The sequence below is a fragment of the Balaenoptera borealis genome (genome assembly GCF_965194805.1).
Source record: "Balaenoptera borealis genome assembly, chromosome: 9".
Lineage (NCBI taxonomy): Eukaryota > Metazoa > Chordata > Mammalia > Artiodactyla > Balaenopteridae > Balaenoptera > Balaenoptera borealis.
The window spans coordinates 68,595,218-68,622,251 of record NC_138873.1 but is presented as its reverse complement, the minus strand read 5'-3'; the positions used below and the strand labels follow the sequence as shown (position 1 = coordinate 68,622,251).

Here is a 27,034-nt window from a genome sequence, read left to right as displayed (position 1 = left end):
TCTATAGAACCTTCATTGTACTATTATTGACAATTAAAATATTTTATATGTAATATAAGATTGTCTGGGCTTCTGCAGTACTTTACTCACACTGATAGTACAGCATCTGTCACACTGATATTTATCTACATCTGTCCCTCCAGTCAAGCTACTCATACCTTCAGGATAGGGCTTACCCATCTTTTTATTCCCAGCACCTCACAATGTGGTTTGCACACAGATGGTTTTCAAGGAATGGTTACTGAATAGTGATTAATCAGTTTTAACTAGCACTGCTACTTACTATGCCCAAAGTCCAAAAGTAAATGGAAGACAAAGAGGATAGTGATTTCTTTTTCATTTTTATAAATTAGATTCTGAAAAAGATGAATAAAGGTCTTTGTTTCTTAGTAATGAATTCATGTAATTTACAGTTAATGTATTCTAAACTCTCTTGAGACTATGTAATACAGTCTATACTTTCTACTATAAAACCATATTTAAATGCTGAAGCAATTTTAAAATCTAAATAATACATAGTCCAGCTCTAGTTATTAAAGTTAAAACATTACTCAGAAGAGGTAAATTTGATGATATTTGAGGAACTCGTGTCACTGTATAATGGTCAGGAAAAATACTTTTGATACTAACGTGTTAATTTACTACAATTTAGATCATCAATTCTCAAACAATTAAATAAAAACAGAATGTACTTTCTTAAAAAGCTGCATAATCTAGACTTCCTCTGATGACTGAAAACATGCGTATGAAACCTGCAATGACTTCTATTTATCAGCATGAACATGAACTATCTTTGAGCTGCAGATATAGAAAACTTCTAGTTGATAGAGGTTTCTAATTAAAATATTACAAGGTGGTAATGTACTATAAATACAATTGTTAAATCTGTAGTGTTTACCCTGAACAATGCTGGTATGTATATGTGCATTTACAAAATCTAAAGCTTAAACTGTTATGACACAATGAAATACGTTTCCTACATATAATTGAGTATAATTTTTTGAAAACCAAGGTCATATATAACAGGTACCAATATAATAAAAGTAAGATACTGAAAACAACCCCTAGCATCACCACTTCATGAAGCTTTGCAAAAATCATGGATCATAATTGTTCTTACTATCCCATTATTCAACACTTGGAAGTCCAGTTTGCTAAGATAGTTTTCTGATGTACACAAAGAACAAAATGAGCTCCTTCCATACCCTTCCCCCATATCCTTTCCCTTGAGATTCAAAGCTTAATATGAGTTCCATTTTCCAGAGATAAAAGGACTGCATTAACAATGATGTGCCCTAGCTTTCTTCTTTTTACAATAAATTACCATATTTATATTTTGAAGCTGTCATATGTTAGAGGATATTAAATATCCTCTTGTCATAATTAACTCTTTAAACCAAATTAAATGGCTTGGTTCAAAACAGACTGTGAGAGGTAAAAGAATATAATTCTGTCACTAATTATCTTAAAATTATTTTAATAATCAGAGCTATTTAATTTATTCCACAATTGCATTAAACAGAGAAATGCACAGTGGCTAAAAATCTCAAATGTTTCCTCATTTTACCCATAAGATATAAACAAGATTTGAACTTGGGATGTTCAGCAATAAATTTATAGTAACTTCATCGATACTCCAGGCCAAATCCTAATACCGTAAGCTGTAGCAAATTGCTAATTTCTAAAATTCCATCCATAATTATATCAAATATAACCCATTAGACTAAAACATGAGCATTTCATTTTACTAAGGCTTAGTGATATTTCTGTTATAAACACTATTGTTTCTGCAGTAGACTAATATAATGGCATGGAGAGTGACTCTCCTTTATGCATACGATACAAACTCAAGAAGGTCTATAGTAAAATACTATGTTCACAGGTTGCTTGGATTAGTTTGAATCACATTCTCTCCGATGTGATTCAAAGTAGGAACTACACTAGTATTTAATCTATACAATATTCCCCAGGGATATCTCCCAGGTAACAAGCTCCTCATAACGTAAAAGCTAACTTAGAAAAATTGCAATTAAGTAAAACATACATTAAATTAGAACAAATGACACAAGCAAAAGGTTCTCGTTGTAATGAATAATTTGAAATGAATAAACAGTTAAATGCCAAAGAACCAAATGATAAAACAAAGGTAATGCCAATTTCTCTTCAGTAAATTAACAAGTGAAAAAAAAAGTATTTTGACTCCAGCGACGTTACAAGCACAAGTTTGTAAACCACGTGCTCCTTTTCTCCTAGGTGCTTTGACAATATTTATTTTTGGTAGATGGCTTGAGAACGATTTTCTGTAGGAAGTAGGGAAGACAAAATCAAAGGGTTGAGAAGAATTGCTAATACCTCATAGACAGCCGGGCAGAGGAGCTGAACAGCCAGCCACAGCTTCTCCTTCCCTCACCCGGCCCACTTGGAAATACAGCATAATCAAGAAACTGATACAGTAACCATTCAAAGGACTGAAACCCAAGGAAGCGTTTGTCTTAAAAAATGTTTGCGTGATGAGAATATGTTCAGATAGGATAAACAAAGCAGTTACCATGGGCCATTTGCTAAAAAATAAAAGTAACCACTGTTATACCCCTCCGACCAGCTAGCTATATGCCAAATAGCTTAGTTACTAAGTGTACTATGTAATAATATTGGTTATATTAGTGTTTTTAACTCTAATTAATTTCATTTAAAATAATTCTTTTAATAAACTGTAAATAAAAGAGTTAAGCATTTCATTCCAAAATAGAACAGAGGGGGGAAAAAAGAAAATGGCTCTGTTCAGCAGAGAAATAAGACTCTTTTTCCCCCTATAGTTTATTAGCTATATTCTTGGTGACTGAATCCTTTCTTATACAAGAACATTTTTTTCAGCAGTCTGAATATTTTACCACTATAATTTGTTTCTTAAAAATAATAACACTTGTTCAAGTAAGCATGAGAATCAGATTATTCTTTTCTTTAAATAAATCTGAGCAAAAGGGAAAAAAAACACTTTAGTCAGCAGAGTTAAGAGGACCTGTTCATACATTTTCAAGTAGAATCATGTAGTTGATTCCGCTTACTTCATTGTGCTTCTTATTAAGCTAGCATTGCTCAACTTCAAATGCCCAGACCTGAGTTGGTTAAGATGCATCTTACATTTAATCCTACAAAACCTCATAAAGCAATAGTATTTTTGCATTTTAGGCCAGTAGCTTGTAATTGTAAAGTCTATAAGGGCAGAACCCATATTTACTTTGTTCACTCCTACAATTGAACATAGAATATGAATAAATCTTCACAACAAATCTACGAGCTAATCACTATTACTGTGGACATTTTACAGATGAGGAAGCTTAAAAAGATTAAGTAACAACAGCAAGGAAGTAGTGGAGCTAGGATTTGGTTCTGTGCAGTCCTGGCCAAAAACCCATGTTCTTAACCACTATACATATTGTCAACATTATTTTAAGACATTTATTACCAAAAAATTCTATACATAAAAATTTTGTGATTTCTGTTATTTCTTGCTCTGCAGGTGTTCAACAAGTTATAATTAATTACACAAATAAATTGAAGATATATGCATTTTAAAAGGGAAAAATTAACAGGGATTGGAATCAAACAGGAAATGATTCACAAACAAAAGTGAAATTTACACAGTTCAGCAAACAACAGAACTGTAGGATCAGCAAAAATGGAATATGGACTTTTAAATCTACCTTACTGAAAACAACAAAAATAATAGCAATATATAATTGCTATATATATTAATATATATTTTACATATATTAGTTCATTTAAACCTCACAAAAGTCTTACAAGGCCAATTCCTATTTTACCAATGAGGAATCTGAGGCACAGAAACAAGGGCTGTGCTCAAGGTCACACAGGTAGCAAGAAGATTTAAACCCAGGCAGCCTGGCTCTAGAATATGTGCTCTAAACTATGCTATACAAATAATAAGTTTATACAGCTCACTATAAGTCACTCACATCGTACTCAAGAGTTTGCACTCTCCAGAACACAGACAACCTTTGTAATTCTAGCTTTTCACAAAGACCACGATTTTTAGTTGGAGATTAGTTAATATAAACCCACAATAATTTTAAAGCAATGTATAGCTTTCAGCTGAAAATCTGAATTGTATGTCTGTAAAGCTCAACACAACGTAAACTGCTAAGATATACACAAGTTATTTTAGGCCATAATAAATCAACATTAAGTTAATATACCTTGAATTTTCAGAAATGGTACTATAAGGAGGGAAAAGAGCAAAGTTTAGATTTTAAATGCCATCAACAGGACATTTAATAGATTTTTCTATTTGCATTAAATTTTAATCTAACAAGAATCTATACTATAACCACTTTACTACAGCAGCTAAGGGAGATTCAAAACCATACTTTGAAAGCCTAAGACTTCATAAAAAAAAAAATCATTGTAGACATTTTCAAAGATTGGTATTTACATTATACCTTTCAAGACATTCCACTCCATACTAAGCTTTGTAGAACTATTAGGAACACAATCAAGAAAAGAAATTAATTTGTCTCATGGTTTTCTTTTTTTTTAACATCTTTATTGGAGTATAATTGCTTTACAATGGTGTGTTAGTTTCTGCTTTATAACAAAGTGAATCAGTTATACATATACATATATCCACATACCTCTTCCCTCTTGCATCTCCCTCCCTCCCACCCTCCATATCCCACCCCTCTAGGTGGTCACAAAGTACCAAGCTGATCTCCCTGTGCTATGTGGCTGCTTCCCATTAGCTACCTATTTTACATTTGGTAGTGTATATATGTCCATGCCACTCTCTCACTTTGTCCCAGCTTACCCTTCCCCCTTCCCATATCCTCAAGTCCATTCTCTAGTAGGTCTGCGTCTTTATTCCCGTCTTGCCCCTAGGTTCTTCATGACCTTTTTTTTTTTTTTTAAAGATTCCATATATATGTGTTAGCATACGGTATTTGTTTTTCTCTTTCTGATTTACTTCACTCTGTATGACAGACTCTAGGTCCATCCACCTCACTACAAATAACTCAATTTTGTTTCTTTTTATGGCTGAGTAACATTCCATTGTATATATGTGCCACATCTTCTTTATCCATTCATCTGTCAATGGACATTTAGGTTGCTTCCATGTCCTAGCTATTGTAAATAGTGCTGCAATGAACATTGGGGTACATGACTCTTTTTGAATTATGGTTTTCTCAGGGTATATGCCCAGCAGTGGGATTGCTGGGTCTTATGGTAGTTCTATTTTTAGTTTTTTAAGGAACCTCCATACTGTTCTCCATAGTGGCTGTATCAATTTACATTCCCACCAACAGTGCAAGAGGGTTCCCTTTTCTCCACATCCTCTCCAGCATTTATTGTTTGTAGATTTTTTGATGATGGCCATTCTGACCAGTGTGAGGTGATATCTCATTGTAGTTTTCATTTGCATTTCTCTAATGATTAGTGATGTTGAGCATCCTTTCATGTGTTTGTTGGCAATCTGTATATCTTCGTTGGAGAAATGTCTATTTAGGTCTTCTGCCCATTTTTGGATTGGGTTTTTTTTTGTTATTGAGCTGCATGAGCTGCTTGTAAATTTTGGAGATTAATCCTTTGTCAGTTGCTTCATTTGCAAATATTTTCCCCCATTCTGAGGGTTGTCTTTTCGTCTTGTTTATGGTTTCCTTTGCTGTGCAAAAAGCTTTTAAGTTTCATTAGGTCCCATTTGTTGATTTTTGTTTTTATTTCCATTTCTCTAGGAGGTGGGTCAAAAAGGATCTTGCTGTGATTTATGTCATGGAGTGTTCTGTCTATGTTTTCCTCTAAGAGTTTAATAGTGTCTGGCCTTACATTTAGGTCTTTAATCCATTTTGAGTTTATTTTTGTGTATGGTGTTAGGGAGTGTTCTACTTTCATTCTTTTACACGTAGCTGTCCATTTCCCAGCACCAGTTATTGAAGAGGCTGTCTTTTCTCCACTGTATATTCGTGCCTCCTTTATCAAAGATAAGGTGACCATATGTGCATGGGTTTACCTCTGGGCTTTCTATCCTGTTCCATTGATCTATATTTCTGTTTTTGTGCCAGTACCATACTGTCTTGATTACTGTAGCTTTGTAGTATAGTCTGAAGTCAGGGAGCCTGATTCCTCCAGCTCCGTTTTTCTTTCTCAAAATTGCTTTGGCTATTCGGGGTCTTTTGTGTTTCCATACAAATTATGAAATTTTTTGTTCTAGTTCTGTGAAAAATGCCATTGGTAGTTTGATAGGAATTGCGTTGAATCTGTAGATTGCTTTGGGTAGTATAGTCATTTTCACAATGTTGATTCTTCCAATCCAAGAACATGGTATATCTCTCCATCTGTTTGTATCCTCTTTAATTTCTTTCATCAGTGTCTTATAATTTTCTGCATACAGGTCTTTTGTCTCCTTAGGTAGGTTTATTCCTAGATATTTTATTCTTTTTGTTGCAATGGTAAATGGGAGTGTTTCCTTAATTTCACTTTCAGATTTTTCATCATTAGTGTATAGGAATGCAAGAGATTTCTGTGCATTAATTTTGTATCCTGCTACTTTTTTACCAAATTCATTGATTAGCTCTAGTAGTTTTCTGGTAGCATCTTTAGGATTCTCTATGTATAGTATCATGTCTCATGGTATTTTAATATCTTAGCCCCACTTCACTAATCACATGCTACAATTCTTATGATTCAGAGACATGGCTACTCTCCTTTCAAACTATTACAGGCATACTTCTCATAATGCTCTCTAACATACTGCATCTAACATAAGTATTAGATATAAACTCATTTATTTTGTGAAAACTGCTATAATACATAACATTCTCTTCATGAAAAAAGCATATTACTCCAGCTAACTGAATAATACATATTTTATGTAATAATTATCATGTTATAGTTCATATTAAACACCCCATTTTTGAAAACTGACACCCATGTTACATAAATAAATCATGTACCTACACCAATGTAACTTGCATATTGCTATCCGAAAAATCACCTTAAATGCTGACATTCTGGTGTGTTTTAAAGAGGACTAGACTCAAAAATAATTCATTTTTTTAATAAAAAGTCATTCAAATAGGTAAAATTTTAAAATATATATTTTAAAACATACTAAGAATAAAAGCAAATGACAAACTACTAAACTGAATTACACTTTGCTATATTTAATTGCAATGGACAAATGGAAGGAAAAAATTAATATCATTTCTAACACAGAAATATGGACATGCTACATTTAGCTTCATGTAGCTTTTAAGTGTTGCTAAGAATTACAATCTGTAAAAAGCAAAACAAAATCATCTTTCAAAACTCAATGAAACAATCAACAGAAACACACAAGGTTTTATACTCCTTAACTAAATATTATAAATACAGCATTTAGGCAAAATAAAAGATTTAGTAATGAGGCAATTTAACAAATTTTACTTCATCTTTGAAGCCTTATTTCCAAAGAACCATATTCACCTGTGACTTTTAAGGAAAAAAAAAGAAGAAGAAGATGCAGGCGGCACCATCTGAATTAATCCCTCAGCCGCCACTGTTTAGAAGAGAGGTGGTCTTCTTTAAGCCACTTCCAGAAAAACATATAAGCCTACACTCAGCTTGCATGACTTTTGATGTGGAGGTTCCAAAGTGAACCAGGAACCCAGAATATCTGTATACCCTACACTTTGTCAGGAAGAATAATCTTGAGCTTACTACTTAGCAATATTTATCCAAAGATATTTTATATATATGGGGGGGAGGGGGAATGTGTTTGGGGGCAGTTTCAAAAAAATATTGATTAATAATATTTAATTATTCATATTATTAGTAGTTAATAGTGTTATAATAATATTGATAATATTGGTTAATAATTAATAAAAGATTAATTGACATTAATGTTAATACCAATGCATAGCTAAGATTAAATTAGAGAAATAATATTTTTGGATAAGTATTGATAAGCAGGAAACTAAAGATTATTCTTATTGACAAAGTATCTGGCATACAGATATTCTAGATTGCCAATATTATTTCTCTATCTAATCTTTTATATTATTCTATAGAATATACATATTCTATCCAATCCTACAGTCAAAAGTTATCTATCTATCTTTGGATTAAACCAGGCCAATAGACAGTGAAATACCTAAACAACACTATTTGGGGCCCCAGATAATTGTTCTGGCTAAACTGTACTTTGCTATTAAGTCACAAACTCTTATTTAAGGATGTAAAATACTAACTACTTTATTTTTTGAAAACTGATACCCATATGACTTAATAAAATTCTTTTTTTAGTTAGGATTCACCACACTACACAGTATCTTTATTTGAAAATATACAGTCTCTTAAGAGACTTAATCTTCTGGAATCTGGATTCATATAACTCATCGTATATCCTTCATTCCATTAGCTACAAAAAAACAAACCTGTGGTTTATCTTTGGCAAGTAAAAAGAATTTTATGGCATGCATTGGTATACTTTTTTTTTTTTTCTTTTTTTTTTTTTTTTCACACACACACACTGTATTTTATTTTTACAAGAGATAAATAGACTTGCATTGGTACACTTTTAACCTCTCTGCCAGCGTTATCTTATTTACTTTCTCTTTATGATTTTCTTGATTAAACATTTCTTGTTTTGTTGTTATGCATTTACTTATATGAGATGCCATAAAAAATTGTGGAACAAAGTAAAATTAAATAAGGCTTTGGAAAAACAATGAAAATATTCATGCTAAAGCATTTTTTACTCTAAAATAGCAATCAATGAAGTCAAAAATGAAGATTAACCAATAAATGAAAAAATTAACACTTAATGAACATAATGAAAAATTGTAATGTAATTCCACAATTAAAACCCTACCCTAATAAAGTATAGATAAGTGTTTGCTATCCAAATGCAAACATGAAGTAGTTTCCTTCAAAGGAAAAAAGGCTTGTTTCAAAACATTTAATTATAATATTAATGATCATATCTTATATTTGTAATTCACTGAACAGGATTACTTTCAAGTAAAATGTATTTTCACTTTTACAATTTAACAAAGTTCATTTTTCTATATAACTTTTTTTTAAACTAAAATTAGTGAAGTTTAAAGGATGCTACCAACATGTTAGCTGTGATAGGTCAAAGAAGTAATCTGGGAAAATGAGATAGATTTATGGGTACATACATAAAGTATACTGTAAAAGTACTTTACTTTCTTTTTGTAAAGTATATGTAAAATAGCCGGTAAACAGTGAAGCCTTATGCAAACGGTATTATTTCATGTAAAAATCATGGGGAAACAAAGGGGCACACTTACCCTTCTCCTCCCATTCTTGTTATCTTTAGGCGAAAATCCACAGAATTCAAACTGGGAGGCTTCCATTTCAAAATATCATCACATCGACCAGGTTTATATTTCTAAAGTGAATTAAAATGATGATAATAGTTAATATGAATCTAAAAAATTAAACATTTGATTTATTAAATATAATATCAATTACTTTTCATTAAGCAAAATCACTACTTTTTTTCTGAATATAATTTTTGTTATTTTCAACTGATGAGTGAAGTTAGATATCAACCATCTTACTGACGACCTATTTTTCCTGCCAAAGCATGTAGACACTTGTTTGTGAAAGTCTCGAAAAATAATGAAACCTGTTATTCCCTCCAATCCTACTATAACTTAAATGAAGTTTGATCATTTTTTAAAAAGTTTGTTCCTTCTTATTCAATAGCTTTACTGTGGGATAATTCATAATTAATAAAATTAACTAATGAATTTTGTCAAATGGATACAATCATGTAACAGTCGCCAGAATCATGATATACAGCATTTCAATCACCCCCAAAAAGTTTCCTCTTGACAGCTGCAGTCAGCTCCCTGTTACCAACTCTCCGGCAAGAGTGACCTTCTTTCTATCACTATAGTTGTGCCTTTTCTAGAATTCATAAGAAATTCTTGCACAAGGTTTTCTATATGCTGGTGCATATATTAGTAGTTTGTTCCTTTTTATTAAACTGAGCAGGATTCCATTCTATGCATATACCACAAATTGTTTATACATTTACAAGTTGATGGATATCTGGGTTGTTCCCATTTTTAGGCTACCAGGAATGATGCTGGTCTGAACGTTTGTGTGGACATCCGTTTTCATAACTTTTGGGTAAATACCCAGCAGTAGAATGGCTGGGTCACATGGTTAATGTATGTTTAACTTTACAAGAAACTGTCAAATCGTTTTCCAAAGTGGCAGTGACATCTTCCATTCCCACCAGTAATACATGAGAGATCAAACTGCTCCATATCCATCCTAGAACTAGGTATTGTTGGTCTTTTTAATTCTAAAGTATGTCTCATAATTTTAATTTGCATTTCTCTAAATGACAGATGTTGAAGATCTTCTAATTTGTTTATTTGCTGCTATCTGTGTATTTCCTTTGGTGAAGTGTCTGTTCAAAATTTTTCCCTTGTTTTTACTGGGTTATCTCCTTATAATTGACCTGTAAGAGTTGTTTACATATTCTGGATAAATAGCCTTGTTTGGATACATGTACTGCAAATATTTTCTACCAGTTTTTGTCTTGCTTTTTCATTTTCTTAACAATTTCTTTTGAATATATTTTAATGAAGTCAAAATCACCTATTTTTTCCAGCTTTATTGAAGTATGATTGAGAAATAAAAAATTTAAGGTATATGACATGATGTTTTGATATATGTATACACTGTGAAATAATTACCACAATCAAGCTAATTAACATATCCATCATCGCAGTTACTTCTTTGTGTATGTTGTAAGAACATTTAAGATCTATTCCCTTAGGAAATTTCAAGTATACTTTATTATTAACCACAGTCACCATGCTATACATTAGGCTTCCAGAACTTATTCATCTTATAACTGAAAGTTTCTACCCTTTGATCAATATCTCCCCTCTTCCCCTACCCCCCAGCCGCTGGTAACCACCATTCCACACTCTAAGTTTGACTTTTTTTTTTTTTAAGATTCCATATATATATAAGAGCTTATTTCACTTAGCATAATGTACTCCAGGTTCATCCATGTTGTCACAATTGGCAGAATTTCCTTCTTTCTTAAGGCTGAATAATATTCCATTGTATATGTAATACCATTATTTTCTTTATCTATTCATCCACTGATGGACACTTAAGTTGTTTCCACATTTTGGCTACTGTGAATATTGCTGCAGTAAAGATGGGAATGCACGTGTCTCTTCAAGATGCTGATTTTATTTCTTTCGGATACATATCTAAAAGTGGAACTGCTGAATGACATGTAAGTTCTATTATTAATTTTTTGAGAAACCTCCATATTATTTTTCATAAGAGCTATATCAATTTACAGTCCTACCAACAGTGCACAAGGGTTCCCTTTTCTCCACATCCTCACCAGCAAGTTATCTTTTCACTTTTTGATGATGGCCACCCTAACTGGTGTTAGGTGATATCTCAGTGTGGTTTTGATTTCCATTTTCCTGATGATTAGTGATGTTGAGCATCATTTCAAAATCATCAATTTTAAACTTTTACAATGTGTGCTTTTTGTGCCCTCTTTAAGGAATCTTTGCCTATCCTAAGGTCACTGCAATTTTCTACTACATTTTCTTAGAGAAATTTTATAGTTTTAACTCTTATTTTTAGGTATATGATCCATTTGAGGTTAATTTATTTATAAGATGTGAAGTAAGGGACTGTTTGTTGTTTGGCAGATGGATATCAAATTCATCCAGCACCGTCTGTTAAAAGATTATCCTTCCCTCACTGAATTGCCTTGACATCTTTGTCAAAAATCAGTTGTTTATAGATATAGATATATTTCTATTCTTACTAATCTGTTGGATTGATAAATATGCCTTTCTTTCTGCTCATAGCATATTGTCTTGATAACTCTAGCTCTATATTAAGTTTTGAAAGCAGGTTATGTAAGTCCTCAAACTTTGTTTTTCTTTTTCCAAATTTTCTTAGCTAATGTAGCATTTATATTTCCACATATATTTTATTTTATTTATTTATTTATTTATTTATTTATTTATTTAATTTTTGGCTGCATTGGGTCTTCCGTGCTACACGCGGGCTTTCTCTAGTTGCGGCAAGTGGGGACCACTCTTCGTTGTGGTGCGTGGGCTTCTCATTGCAGTGGCTTATCTTGTTGCAGAGCATGGGCTCTAGGCATGCAGGCTTCGGTAGTTGTGGCACGCGGGCTTTGGTAGTTGTGGCGCGCAGGCTCTAGAGCACAGGCTCAGTAGTTGTGAATGGGCTTAGTTGCTCTGTGGCATGTGGGGTCTTCCCGGACCAGGGCTCGAACCCGTGTCCCCTGCATTGGCAGGCAGATTCTTAACCACTGCGCCACCAGGGAAGCCCTCCACATATACGTTAAAATTACCTGGTCAATTTCTATGAAAAATAAGTTTACTGGGATTTTAAGTAAGACTGTGGTAAATTAACAGCTCAATTAAGGGAAAAATAACATCTTAACAATACTGAATCTTTTGATTCATGAACACTTCAAATCTCTCTATTTACTTAGTACTTAGGTCTTCCTAAATTTCCCTCAGCAATGTTTTGTAGTTTTCGGTATACAGGTCTTGCACAACTTTTGTTAAATTTCTTCCTAATAATGTAATACTTTGGTGGTGTTATCAATACAAAAAATTGGTTGTTTCTATACAACAGCAATGAATAATCCAAAAAGGAAATTAAGAAATCAATTCCATTTACAATAGCATCTAAAAGAACAAAATACCTAGGAATAAATTCAACGAAGGAAATGAATGGTCTATATACTGAAAACTACAAAACATTACTGAAAAAGTTTAAAAAGACCTAAAAATGGAAAGACATCCCATATTCATAGATAGGAAAAGTGATATTGTGATTTTTAATAAATATACATTTGGTCTTCATCCCCACTTCTGGCACAGAGCTCCTAAAACCCTTGGAATTTCCAAAGTGAAGAGAGTGATAAGGGTCTTTTATTATGTTAATGAGGTGACTTTGAGGTAGCACCTAGGGATGGGGGCTAGTTGCCAGGAGCCAACCAAGTGATCAGAGGTTGGAACTTTCAGTCCCACCCCTCTGACCTCTGGGGAGGGGAGGGGAGCTAGAAGTTGGATCAATTGCCAGTGGCCAATGATTTCATCAATCATGCCTGTGTAATCAAGGCTCCATAAAAACCAAAAAAGAAAAATGGGGTTCAGAAAGTTTCTGGGTTAGTGAACACATGGATATTCAGGAAGAGGGAGTGCCTCAGAAGGGCATAGAAGTTCCACGCCCCTCCCCCATGCCTTGCCTTATGTATCTATTTCCTCTGGCTATTCCTGAGTTACATCCTTTTATAATAAACCAGTAATCTAGTAAGTAATATACTTTTCTGAGTACTGTGAGCCACCCTAGCAAACTAATTTAACCTGACAAGGGGGTCACGGGAACTTCTGATTTATAGCCAGGTGGTAAGAAGTACCGGTAACAACCTGGAATTTAACTGGTGTCTGAAGGCCAAGGAGAGGGTCCTTGGAACCTCCAATCTACAGCTAGTCAATTAGAAGCACAGGTAATAACATGAACTTGCAACTGGCATCTGAAGTTAAGGGGTGGGGAGGGTGGGGAAACTGGAAGCAGTACAGTTTTGAAGAGCCCTCAACCTGTTGAATCTGACGCTATCACTGGGTAGACAGTGTCAGAATTGATTTGAATTGTAGGGCACCCAGCTGGTGTCAGAGAACTGCTTGTTGGTGTGGAAAACCCCCTCCACACTGGGACTGGTCTCAGAACACCAATTAAGAAGAATTAATATTGCTAAACTGTCAGTACTACTCAAAGCAATCTATAGATTCAATGCAATCCCTATCAAAATTCCAACAACTTTTTCTTTTTAACAGAAATAGGAAAGCCAATCCTCAAATCCATATGCAGTTACAAGAGACCCTGAAGAGCCAAAACAATCTTGAAGAAAGAACAACACAAAGTTATAAGACTCACACTTTCCAATTTCAAAACTTACTATAAAGCTACAGTAATCAAAACGGAGGTGTTGACATAAGGACAGACATTTAAACCAATGGAATAAAATTGAGAGTACAGAAATAAACTCATACATTGATAGCCAGTTGAATTTTTTTTACAAGGATGCCAAGTCCATTCAATGGTGAGAGAATACTCTCTTCAACAGACGATGCTGGAACGGCTGGATTTCCACAAGTAAAAGAATGACGTTTGGAACCCTATCTCCCATCATATACAAACACTAACTAAAAATGGACCAATGCCCTAAATATAACAGCTAAAACCATAAAACTCTTAAAAGAAAACACAGTGGTAAATTTTCATGATCTTGAATTTGGTGGTGAATTGTTAGATATGACATCAAAAGCACAAGCAATAAAAATTAAAACAGATAAACTGGACTTTATCAAAACGAAAAAACTTGTGCATCACAAGATATCAAGAAAGTGAAAAGATAACCTACAGAATGGAAAAAAATGTGCAAATCATATATCTGATAAGGGTTTAATATCCAAAATACATAAAGAACTCCTACAACTCAACAACAAAGACAACCCAATTTTTAAAACTGTCAAAGAACCTGAATACACATTTCTTCCATAGAAGAGATACAAATGGTGAATAAGCACATAAAAAGATGCTCAGTATCATTAGCCATGAGGGAAATGTAAATCAAAACCATAATGAGATACTACTTCATATGGGTGGCTGTAATTTTTTTTTTTTTTAAGAGGAAAATAACAAGTGTTGGAGAGGATGTAAAGAAATTAGTAACCATGTATGTTGCTGTAAGGAATATAAAATGATCCAGCCACTATGGATAATAATTTGACAGTTCCTCAAAAACTGACTTTGAAACACAGAATTACCATATGACTCTGCACATGGTAGAGCGAAAAAAATTGGAAACAGGGACCCAGATACTGACATGTCTACAACCTAGGTTTCCATCATCATATAAATGGGTAAACAAAATGTAGTATATACATACAATGGAATATCATTCTGCCACAGAAAAGAATGAAGTTCTGACACATGCTACAAAATGAATGATCCTCAAAAACACTATGCTAAGTGAAATAAGCCAGACACAAAAGGACAAAAATGGCATGATTCCACCTGTATGAAATATCCGCAATAGGCAAATTCACAGTGACAGAAAGTAGATTAGCGGTACCAAGGGCAGGGGGTGGAGGCGGGGAGGCATTGGGGGGGTGGGCGGAAGGAGTGTTATTGCTTAATGGTTACAAAACTTCTCTTTGCACTGATGTAAAAGTTGCGGAAATGGTTGTACAACATTGTCCATCTAATCAAAGAGACTACAGCATAGGAAAAAAGTGTTTTAAATTATTCTAGAACATAGTAAAAAGAGAAAATTTTTTACTTTGGTGGCTATGGACTTATTATAGAGGAATGAAGATTGAAAGCTTTGAATAATGGGTAATATTCACGAATGCAGACTTATAGCATGACGTAAATATGAGCAAAACACTTGGGTAGAAAAATACAGAATCTCCTGAAGGAGAGGAAAGTATGTCAATTCAGCGAGGGCATTATGGGGGATGGGGCCATATTATGAGAAAGATACTCAGGAAGGAAAAACTGCTAAGTGTTCTCATTACTAATATTTTTTTAGATACACGAGTCAAATTGCATTCTAACAGATTTTTATAAATTTGAGGAAAAAATGCAAAAACCCTAGTCATCGGATCTCTTATTTCAAACAGAAGTCCACATAATGACAAATTTAGTATAACAAGTTCCGCTAAGAAAGACAAACCACTGGAGTTGATAGGAAAGACATTTTATCTGTAGCAAATTTAAGAGCATAATGCACACTATTTTCCCCCAAGGCTTGTGCTTAAACATGAATTAATATAAAATCAAATATATAATATTTCAGTGGAAGTTTTCGTCCATTTATTTGCCCTGAGAGATTCATTTAGGTAACACATGTCCTTCAGGATGATCACAAATAAACCTCTTTAGACTTACTGAATATAAATGTTTTTATAAATGTTAAAACTGCTAAATTTTCCCGTCGTGACCCCATTAAAAAAAATAATAATAAAATTTAGTCTTTTTTCTAATAAAGTCTATCTGACAGAAACAGCACAGACCTTTTAGTAAGAGTGGTTCCCTATGGTAGTGAAGGGTAAAAAGGAGTGAGGGGAGAAAGGAGTGTCAGCATCCCACACCAACCCCACTCACAACGGCTGCCAAGGGAATGTCACATGTACAAACACACCATCATTTACTTCTGTTCCCTATTCATTTATATGACTATGAGTATGAGACCACTTAGAAAACCAATACCAATCTAAGTTACTAAATCTAGGAAATGTTAATGATTGTACAGCTTTAAAATATTTCATAATGGGTACCTAATAACAAATTATAAACGTAATTTTAATATAATATTATTTGTAAAATAGCTACTAGCTATCCTTCACATTCTTCTCTCTGGAAATCATCTAATGGAGAATCGCATATACTGACTCTTCTGTTTTTACACAGCAATAGTTCAAGTACATAAGTCATTCCTCATCTTACTGTACACCAAACCATTTATATTAATCTGAAAACCTAGACTTGACATGACTGAGAATTTCAAAGCACCTTAACGAAAATCAATGAAATTCCTGACAAAAATTTTTAGGAAATTATATTTTAAAAATACTGTAATTCTGAATTACTGAATATAAATGCAACGGCATAGATCCCATGAGTAAAATGTATTTAAATACCTGTTCGAATGTAAATTCTACTTCAGTAAAATCATGTCTAATCATGTGCCTACAAAACATAGTAAAATACTCAATAAATACTTGATAAAAAATTTTAAAAATAAAGTGAAAATTTTTTAAACTTATAAAATATTAGTCTCAGGTATTTTTTAATTTATATGTTTAAATAGAATATTTTAGATTATGAAATGACTTAAATTAGCACTATTCACAAAAGACTATGTATATCAACAACTATTTAAAAATCCTTTTTTCAAGTTCCCCAAAATAATAAGGTCAAAGATATTATATAATACAGGGAATTAAGCGTTTTAAAAATAAATATTTGTGAGTCCTCAAACTTGAAATACAGAATCTTGCTGAATATAAACAAGGGTACAAAAACATCCTTTCAAGCTACATATTCCAATGTATAATTAGGGAGCAATGCACTTTAATTTCATTAAATTCACCAGCATGTATCTAGAGTAAAATAATTAACAAAGCTATATTTAATTGATACATATAATACTTAGCTCTATAGAACCAAATCTGATTTTACCAGGTGAGTTGTCCAATAAAAAATTAGAGATAGATTATGTCTGAAAGCAATTACCAGTATTACCTGAGATGTCCATTATTATCTTTAAAAAGAAAAAATGTAATGAATGCAGATGCCAGGCAACCAAGTAAGATGTTTAAGAAAGTGTTTACCAAATGAGAGCAGAACCTGGCTTAGAGGTACAGGATGGCCATGTGCCAAAGAAGTCCTCTAAAACTAAAAGAAAATGAAATGGAGGCAGAAGTGATACACCTGCTATACAAAACAGTGGTTCTCAATTAGAGATTTTACCCCCCAGGGGATATTTGGCAATGCCTACATTTTTGGTTGTCACACTGGGGAGGGAAGGGTGAGCTACTGCCATCTAGTGGGTAGAAGCCAGGGATGTTTCTAAACATCCTACAACGCACAGGACAGCTGTACACAGCAAAGAATTATCCAACCCAAAATGTCAATGGTGCCAAAGTTGAGAAACTGATCTAAAGGAAGCTAGTAGTAATAACAACAAAGAGGACAAGATATCTGGTTCTTCTTTGCCTCTACTAACTACTAACTTCTTGATTCAAAGCAAATTCAAAGTGTGGGCTTCATCTATTTCACTTGCAAAAATGCAACAATAGCATTTTGCTTGCCTAAAAACAGGATATCTAAACCAGAGACACCTAAAATGCTTTGCAGCCCATGCTACTCCATGATTTCCACTAGTAAGATGTGAGCAGTTATGTTATCGTAATATATATTCCAGGCCCTGCACTGAAACCTGAGACATACTGTCCTCTTTAGAAGGATCACATCCTGAAGCTAGGAAAGATCCCTGGCCTTACCATATATTAGTTTTATTTTTGTTGTTTTTTCTGGAATTTAGTTTTAAAGAAAACAGAAAAAATCCTCTTTGGTAATTCTACTGGACAGGAAAGTAAAACAACTCTAGATTTATTGACTTGATTACATCCTTTTGCCCATGTTTCACTGAGAAGCAAATAACAAACACCTATTTTGCAAAACAAGACACATAAATATCCTGTATGGAGGAAAAGTCCCTAATCAACACTAACTACCTACTATGTGCCTAGTACCATACTAGCTGGGGAAGATACAAATTCTCCCAAGACAGTGGGCTCAACCACAGTGAGGCTTTTAATGTAACCTCCAAGAGAGATTACAGAAGAACTCAAATGAACACAAACAAAGTTGCTGAGGAAGAACAACAGAGAAACATGAAAATCAGGGGGCAGGGGTACAGGAAGGTTTCTTGAATAAGAAAAATGCATGAATTGAATTTTGAAGAATAATTAGGCTACAAGAAAGTTCTACGCAATGAGAACACAAATATACCTGAGTTGAGGGGAAGTTTGCTCAAGTTTTCTGAGACTAAATTGGCCCAGTGCTCTATGCTGTTCTTGTTGATGTAGAGGAGATGAAGAGTCAATCTCCTATAAAAATAGCTCAAGGCAACCCCTTGGTATTTCATTTCTAAAAAGTCACAAACCTGGTAAAGATAGTAGGGAGAGGTATCATAGAAAGAAGCAGGGGAAGAAAACAGAGAATTCCATTTTCAAAAGCTTGCTGACATTTCTCATCTGCTTATGAAAGTTTTACTACTACTTATGGAAAGTGAAGTCGTGATTTGAGAGTAAAATTTAATATTAGAGAATTAATACAATTTCTTGGCTTATTTAGGTTGGAAAACTTACTCAAAAATACATTCATATTACTATTTCTATTATCTGATTCACAAGTCTAATTTCTTCTTGCTGCTGTTGTTTTAATATAAAATAACCTGTAGCTTACATTTCTAATGAAATAATTTCTGAAAAAATACAGTTACACAAAGACTTCTGCAACCTCAGCTTTACTTTCCATGTCTGGGCAGTTCCATGTGACTACACATGAAATTAAACTTTAACCAGTAAGGAAATGGGAGTAAAGACAAGTTAAATGAAAATACCCAGTTAGTATCAGGACCAGTTAATAGACCTGAGTAAGAATACTAGAAAAATGAGGGGCACTGAAAGCATGCAGTAAACTCCCTCTTTTCACAGATTAACTGATAACCCAAATCGTTAGACTTGTCCAAAAAATTTCCAAATCACGGTAATACAGAAATCTTTCCACTATTAACAAAAAATACATATTTATATCACTTGTCCGAAAGCAAATGATGATAGGTTGGGTTAGATGATCTCATGAGATATTATAAAACTGTTCCAAAAGGAACCAATTTTAAGTCAGTTGTTTTCTAATTACTTTTAGCCTAGTTTTGTGTGGAGCGGTGAGTAGGAGGAACAAGCAACTGGTAATGCCGTGTCTAGTGGGAAGAGGGAGCTCAGACAACCGAATAAACCTCAGCACCTAAACCACTTACCTTCTCTCCCACTCAGGCCCCACTGAAAGCCTACTGAACCGTCTGTCCTGTCTCATCTCCGGCACAGGCCCCATCTCCCAAAGTAGCCTGGCCCTACTCCCTGGGCCCACCAAGGTGCCCCTGCCACTCCATCAGTCTGCACTCTTCTCACACTGCTGCAGGGTCGAGTTCCTTCATAGCTCTTTGAGGGCAGAAACCCTGCTTTTATCCAGTTTTATGATTTCTTACTCAGCAATGTGTATAACATACAGTACACACCCAATTTATTAGATGAAGGCATGAGCTAATATATTCCAAAGCTCAGGATTAACTCTCCCTTAATATCCAACACTACTGCCGTCTGGTATAAAATTCCACTAACTTTGACAGCTAGCAGATTCTCACAGAGTTTCTCCTCTTCTCTGGTGGACACAAGTCTAAATAAAAGTGGTCTACTGATAGGGGAATCAAACTCTAGATACAAGTAACATCTGCAGCCTACTTACTTTATACATCAAGTACGTTACCCTCCTTTTTTGCTAATTTGTGCTGCGTAGTATCACTAAAATAATTTTCTCTGCTCCTAGTACTGGTATGAAGAAGAGCATTGTAGGAACACAGGGAAGAGTCACACTCACCGAATCAGCCGGGCTTCCCCAAGGAAGCCACACCTAATTTGATATTCAAAGGCTGAATGGGAGTAATACAGAAAGGAAGAAAACAGTTTGTTGCAGAAGAAACAGCTGGTATAAAGATGTACTCATTACAGAATACTTCAATTTGCAGCTTTTACAAAATGAATTGGTCTACCAGTAAAAAGCCCCACTGAAGTTATCAATGAACTTTGACAACAAAAGGAAAATTTATTCTAAACTGACAAAATGTATGTTTTTAAATATTTCCTCCTAGAAGTCTGAACGTCCATAAGCATAAGGGATGGGAGCTATCAATAATAAGCCCCATCATTCTGCTGATTCCAATATGTCCCGACATGCTCAAATTAGAGCACTAACAAAATATACATTAAAATATATGGCCGGACAAATCTGGAAAAGCAAAGTGCAAAATAATGTGCTACCTTCCTTGAAAAGTGGAGTGGGAATAAAAATGTATTAACAAATTTGTATTTACTTATAAATGCATAAAGAAACTATGAGAAGATAAGTTAAAAACAAACAACAGTAGATAATTGAGGGAGGGGAGAAGAAGGAGAGGGAGACTTTCTTCTCTGTATTTTTCTTACTACATGTTAAATGTCTGTATTATCTAGTTAAAATTCAAATTAAAAATATACCACTGTAAAACACAATTTTAAAAAATCTACCATTAATTTTTCAATATTAAATGTTATCAATAAAAAAGAACTATCCCTAATTCACTGTGTTTAACATGTATCATTTATATGAAAACTGATTTTGCACTTTATATATTTAGCTTCTTGGAATTCACTGATTCCTTCATTTTGTGAAGTCCTTATTTACATTTATTTCTCCTTTTCTCTGCTACCAATATATCATCATTAGCAGTGTCTTTTTGTTGTACAGTAACAGTATATATCTATATCTAGCTGAGGCTGATTACAAATTATTCCTCTTCAGCTCTTTATTTTGTCAACAAAATTCAATGGAAAAGCAAATGTTTTATTTATTAAGAAAGCTAGAACAATAATATTCTTCTCTTTTCTTCTTCCTTACACAAAAGCAAGCTAAGAATATTTTGCTGTGTTCCAAAAGCTGATTAAGGAAAAAAAATTAAAAATAAACAAGGTGTATTTTCTTCCTTGGCAGTTCACTATTACAATTCTTTGGAAATTATTACATATTTTTCCATAAAAAAATAACATATTTGGGGAAAAGATAGAATGACACTTTTCCAGTCTGCCAGGAAACAGAGCCCTTCTTCAATTGAAGACCTATCAAAATATGCAAGCAAATGTCATGGCAACAGAAGCTCTCACCATGGTAACATCATCTCTGCTACAGAGGAAAACCACTCTAATTCGTCATGTACTTCAAGACATTAGACTAATTCCAATTTTCATTTTACAATCTATCCATAACATTCAATACACCTGGCAGTAGTAAAGACTTAATAAAAACATTAATATTTCACAAGAAAGCAATATTAAAATCAAAGCTGACTCAATTTACATGCAAATTGATTAATGGGTGAGACATAAAACCAAGCTGACCCACCTTACAGAAAATCAGGATAGTGATGAAAACATAAAAAAACAATTATATCACTATTGCTTGAGAGTAAATACTCTAAACTCAATACAGAAACAATTCTATGTTTTACTAATCACAATATAGCTGGCAGATAAAACAAGAAAAAGTCTTATTTTAATAAAACAAAGAAAATATTTCAAGTTTTTATTACCACCTCTATTTTGCAATTCATAACATATAATTCTGTTTTTATTTCATAGTGAGGGATTATTAATGGCACAAAAATTCTTATCTAGAAACGTGTCTCCAGATGACAAAAGTAAAATCAAATATGATTTTTAAAAGGTTAGAAATCAATCAGCTATTACTACAAATAAAAATTTACTATGCTACATAAATCATTAAAACCGCTTGCAAAAGGTAGTAAACAAACAAGGATTATCAACTTTATAAATTAAACTGAAAGATCTAATAGCTGTCAAGTAAAAGATCTACTACCTATAGCATATTAAAATGCCAAACGGCCAACTTAAAATATTCATTTTTAGGTAACAAACCACAAAAGATTAGCAATTCAAAATGTCAATGAAATCGTAAGACTGAAAACCTTATATATAAGAGTCTAATAAACCTATCTGGTTTATGGTATAGACTAATAACCAGATGGAAAATTCAATCTGAAGATACTTCTTTTTAAAAATGATCACCTCAGTTTGTTCAAAGTTTGAGCTTTAAGCCTTAGAAAGACTAGAGGTTCATATTAAAATAAACAGCCAATTTCTTCTTCAAAGAAAACAGCCAATTTCTTCTTCGAAGAAAATACCCATTTTTCTCAAAATATTTAAATATTTTGGCAAGTATAACTTATACTTCAATTTTTCTAAAACACTGTTTATGAATAAAGTAATATAATTAAGTCACCTTTAAATAAAAATATCAGTTACTTTCATATCAACAGCAAAACACAAGGGGAAACAAAAAGGCAGCATGTGATAAAGAAGAGAGTAAGCTGGCTTCAAATCTAGGTTTGGTCTTTAACCTGAAAACAAGGGAAAATCACTAGAGATTAAGGAGGAAGACGACTCTGGATATGGTATGAAGAAAAGACTGGAAGGGGATAAAGTGGAGGCTGCAGGACCAGTTAGGACGCCGCTGCAGTGGTCCAGGCAAGAGGCAGTGAATGACAAGTCACACTGGAGTGTGGCAGTGGTAATGGAGAGAAAAGGGAATAATTTAAGAGAGATTTAGGAGATAAAGCAAGACTTGGAGACGGATTAGAGGGATAAAAGAAGGAAAGGCGTCAAAGATGACATCTAGATTTCTCACTCAAGTAACTGCATATAAGCAACTGAGGGAGGAAATGTTGGGAAAGGATCATTTTGTACAGTTTGTATGTTGGCTTGTTTGTTTGGGGAGTAGAGATGGAGTTCAGCTTCAAAGTATACTGAGTTTCTGGTGTTTTTGAGAAATTTAAAAGGTGATAGAGCAGGGTAGGCAATTAGATAAACAAATCTGGGGCTTAAATAGAAATCAAAAGTCTGAGTCAGGCTTACGGGAGATAACTCAAGTGTGGAAGAGATTTCAAGGGAGATAGCAGAGGATGGTAAAAAATGAAGGTCCAGCATACTGAGCCTTTAGAAACCTGAACTTCAATGGCTAGCAGAAGACGAAAAGCTTGAGTGAGATGGAGAAGAAATGGCATGAAGTCACGTAAGAGAGTATTTTTAAGGAAGTGTGGACAGCGGTACAGACTACCACTAGATAATCCAGTAAGAAAAGGGCTGAAAAATGAACTTGATTTTGCAAGGAAAAAGATCACTGGTGACCTTTCAAAAAAGCAGTTGATACAAATGGTATTTACTTAGATGAAGCCCTTTTTAAAACACAATCTTATCCAGAAGTACAATATATAAAAGAAATAAATCAGGGCTGCCGTGAGATAAACAGAATGCTTACCTAGTAACCTATTCCTGCACATGGTCCCCTGAGGCAATTCACAGAAACCCAGAACTTCGCACATTCATGTTTTGAAACCACTGGGCTAGATAATCTTAGAAGTATCTTTTCTGCTTTGATTTACTATAATTCTATAAATACAATTTAATCTACTTTTTTTTTAATTGAGGCTTTCATGGTAATTAATGACTGCTGTGTTTTAGTAAATATCAGATACTAGTACATTTCTTTATAAACACAAAGAAATATCCTAAGCTTTATTTTCCTGAATATACCATCCATTAGCTTTACCTGTCCTTTTTCTTATAAAAGTAATAAACTAAATACAATTCTGGATGTGTTACAAGGTTATGTCTCTGAAAAATAGAACATTAAATCAAAAGGTAAATGAACTTTCTTCTAAGCTGGTGTTTGGGGTTTTGCCCTCAACAGAATCATCACTTTAATATAGTATCTTTATCACTGTTCTTCAATATTTTGCCAGGATTCAAAATACTTTCTTCTTTTTTTTTAGCAGTAGTAATATCTTCTACCTTCTATTCAACTTCACTTCCCTCACTATAATTACTATAGCAAAGCAGAATTAACTTCTTGCTAAGTTTTAAGTAACTAGCACCAAACAAATGTAGGCCCAGGAGTTTTTAAAAAGTAGATGCACCAAGAATCCTCTTCATTTTTCACCCTTCATTTGCCTTTGGAATATTTCTGCGGTATTAGAGAATGGGATGCAGATTAAAAGTCAAGCTTTGCCCACCCCTGACTAGGATCTTCTCTCCACTTTATGCAGCCTCACTCAGGTCGCTAAGTTGGTCACTCAAAATAGTCCCTTTCTTCATTTATTTGAACTGTTGGCTCAAGGAAGCCAACAGATGCAAAACCACATTGTGAGAAGTTTGGGGGATTTTCTGATAAATGTTGTCGACTAAACATGTGCATTTATATCCACTTTGATTTGAAACCTCACTGAAATGGGAGTTACAGAAAAGAGATATCAATAGAAAAGGAAAAACAGGAGAGAAGACAACAGCAGAAAACAACGCATCGAATTCTGGAAAGACAGAAAGTAGATGGAGAAGTTAACAGAGCAGAGAGCAAAGAACACTGAATACTAAGTGCTTGCAGCAACGGATACGAAAGCAGAGGAATTCCTGCTGCGTTCCCCAGAACAGGCTATGTAACATACGAAACAGATACCGAGAAGGTTGTGAAGGGGTGAAAGGGAGACCTGGTACTGGAAACAGACTGGGTAAAAGTCTTCACAAGGAGCATTTAGACCTCCAGCTTCCCTCCTCCACCCTGGCAAGAGGCAGGAGATGTTTATTCTGTGGAAAAACTGAAGGACAGAAGCTCCAGTCCAGAAGATTCAAGAACCACAGAAGAGGAAAAGTGAACCTTGGAGAGTGAAGTGAAAAGTTTATCTACTGAAGAGCACACTCTCGCCCCTTTATCTTCTCCATGCGGAGAATGCTAACAGCCAAGCAAATGCCACCCAGCAAGAGACTGCAGGGTTGGTCTGAAGAATTCCAGGGAAAAGAACTGTGGATTCTAACATTTGCATATCCTCCAAAGTAAAAATAAAGGGTGAAAAAATATTTTAACATGACAAAAAATACAGGTTATCTCTAATATACTGTTTTATTTTGTCATAAGGGTCTAACACTCACCCTGCCTGCGCTTCATTATTAAAGCTGAGTTCATCCAAGATTTTAGACTTCCCCAGAAGAAAAACTTAGAAATGTTGGCAAATTTTACATTTTAAAGTTCTTGGCCCGATTAAGGGTCCTAAACTTCTAATTCAGAACTTGCTTTAAAAAGAAAGCCTAAGGAAGGAAGGTAACTTAAAACTTTACAAGGACCAAAATAGAAATGACACTGGGTATTAGGGTCTATGGCTATTAGTTGGAAATGTCATATCAAACTAAATAACTGCAGGAGGCTGAAAAATGGCCCCCAAAGATATTCAGGAAACTTTATGCCAAATGGTATACCACTTATACCATAAATAGACAATGGTATCACTTACCCTAAATAATAAGTAGCATTAAAAATTAGACATGATGGAAATGAACCAATGATACTAAACTTCAGTAGAGAATGTTGCCCTTTGAACAGTATAAAACTAAGTCCACACTCATTTTGTTAAAAAGGGAAAGATTAGCAAATCTTAGATATTCAAAACTAGAAATAAGTATACTTTATAAACTGAAAGAATGCATAAAAACTGGAATGGGACTAAATTCTCATTGTGTAATGCAATGTCATTTAATGCCCTGTCTCTGGACCACCTAAAATCATGTCTCCTCCCACCACTGGAAGCTACACCTGTCTGTAATCAACTCTCTTGTTACCTCCTTATACAAAAGACCTAGAGCGGCTAAAAAGGAAAATTAAGGTCTTTCCTTTGAATATGCAATAGCAATCATAAAAAGGCCATTTTACCTGGAAAAGGAACTTGATGACAATGTATAAGCACGGTGGTTTCAATTCCAAAAAATTAAGTGAGAGAAAAACTTAAGTAATCCTTCTTTGGAAGTCACAAAGAGAAATCATAAGAGTCATGAATTATTAGAAAAAGGTATCTTAAACTCTGCTTTCTTTAGCAGAATATCATAAATACAGTTTTTGATACTGTCACTCAAGATCACTTACCTAATGAAAAGTTTTATTTTCATTTTTTAGAAGAGGTAGAAAAGTCATAAATCTCTGTGTAGAAGCCAAGTACAGTCTCACCTCTGGCTTTGGCAAATCAAAAGTTTGAAAATGGAGTACAAGGACAGGAATAAAGACACAGACATAGAGAATGGACTTGAAGACACGGGGAGTGGGAAGGGTAAGCTGGGACGAAGTGAGAGAGTGGCATGGACTTATATATACTACCAAATGTAAAACAGATAGCTAGTGGGAAGCAGACACATAGCACAGGGAGATCAGCTCGGTGCTTTGCGATCACCTAGAGGGGTGAGATAGGGAGGGTGGGAGGGAGGGAGACGCAAGAGGGAGGAGATATGGGGATATATGTATATGTATAGCTGATTCACTTTGTTATACAGCAGAAACTAACACAACATTGTAAAGCAATTATACTCCAATAAAGATGCTAAAAAAAAAGAAAAGAAAAGAAAATGGAGTACACAGGACCACTCCTGTGATGGTGGTCTAAACTGAGGACACAGTAATTAAGTAAGAAAGAAAAATGAGATTGAAATTACAAAAGCAAAATAATGAAAAAATAACAAAGGCTACAAACTTAAATATAATGAAA

The 27,034-nt window shown here is 34.1% G+C and overlaps 1 protein-coding gene across 4 annotated transcripts in view; it reads right to left on the bottom strand.

The window, feature by feature from the left end:
• The window catches only part of RNGTT (RNA guanylyltransferase and 5'-phosphatase), a 327,759-nt gene that overhangs the window by 173,195 nt on the left and 127,530 nt on the right, over window positions 1-27,034 (bottom strand). For all 4 annotated transcript variants that reach the window (XM_082405977.1, XM_082405974.1, XM_082405975.1 and 1 more), the window contains exon 13: window positions 9,306-9,406. In XM_082405977.1, coding sequence (XP_082262103.1) covers window positions 9,306-9,406 — 101 coding nt within the window. The remainder of the gene's footprint in view (window positions 1-9,305; window positions 9,407-27,034) is intronic.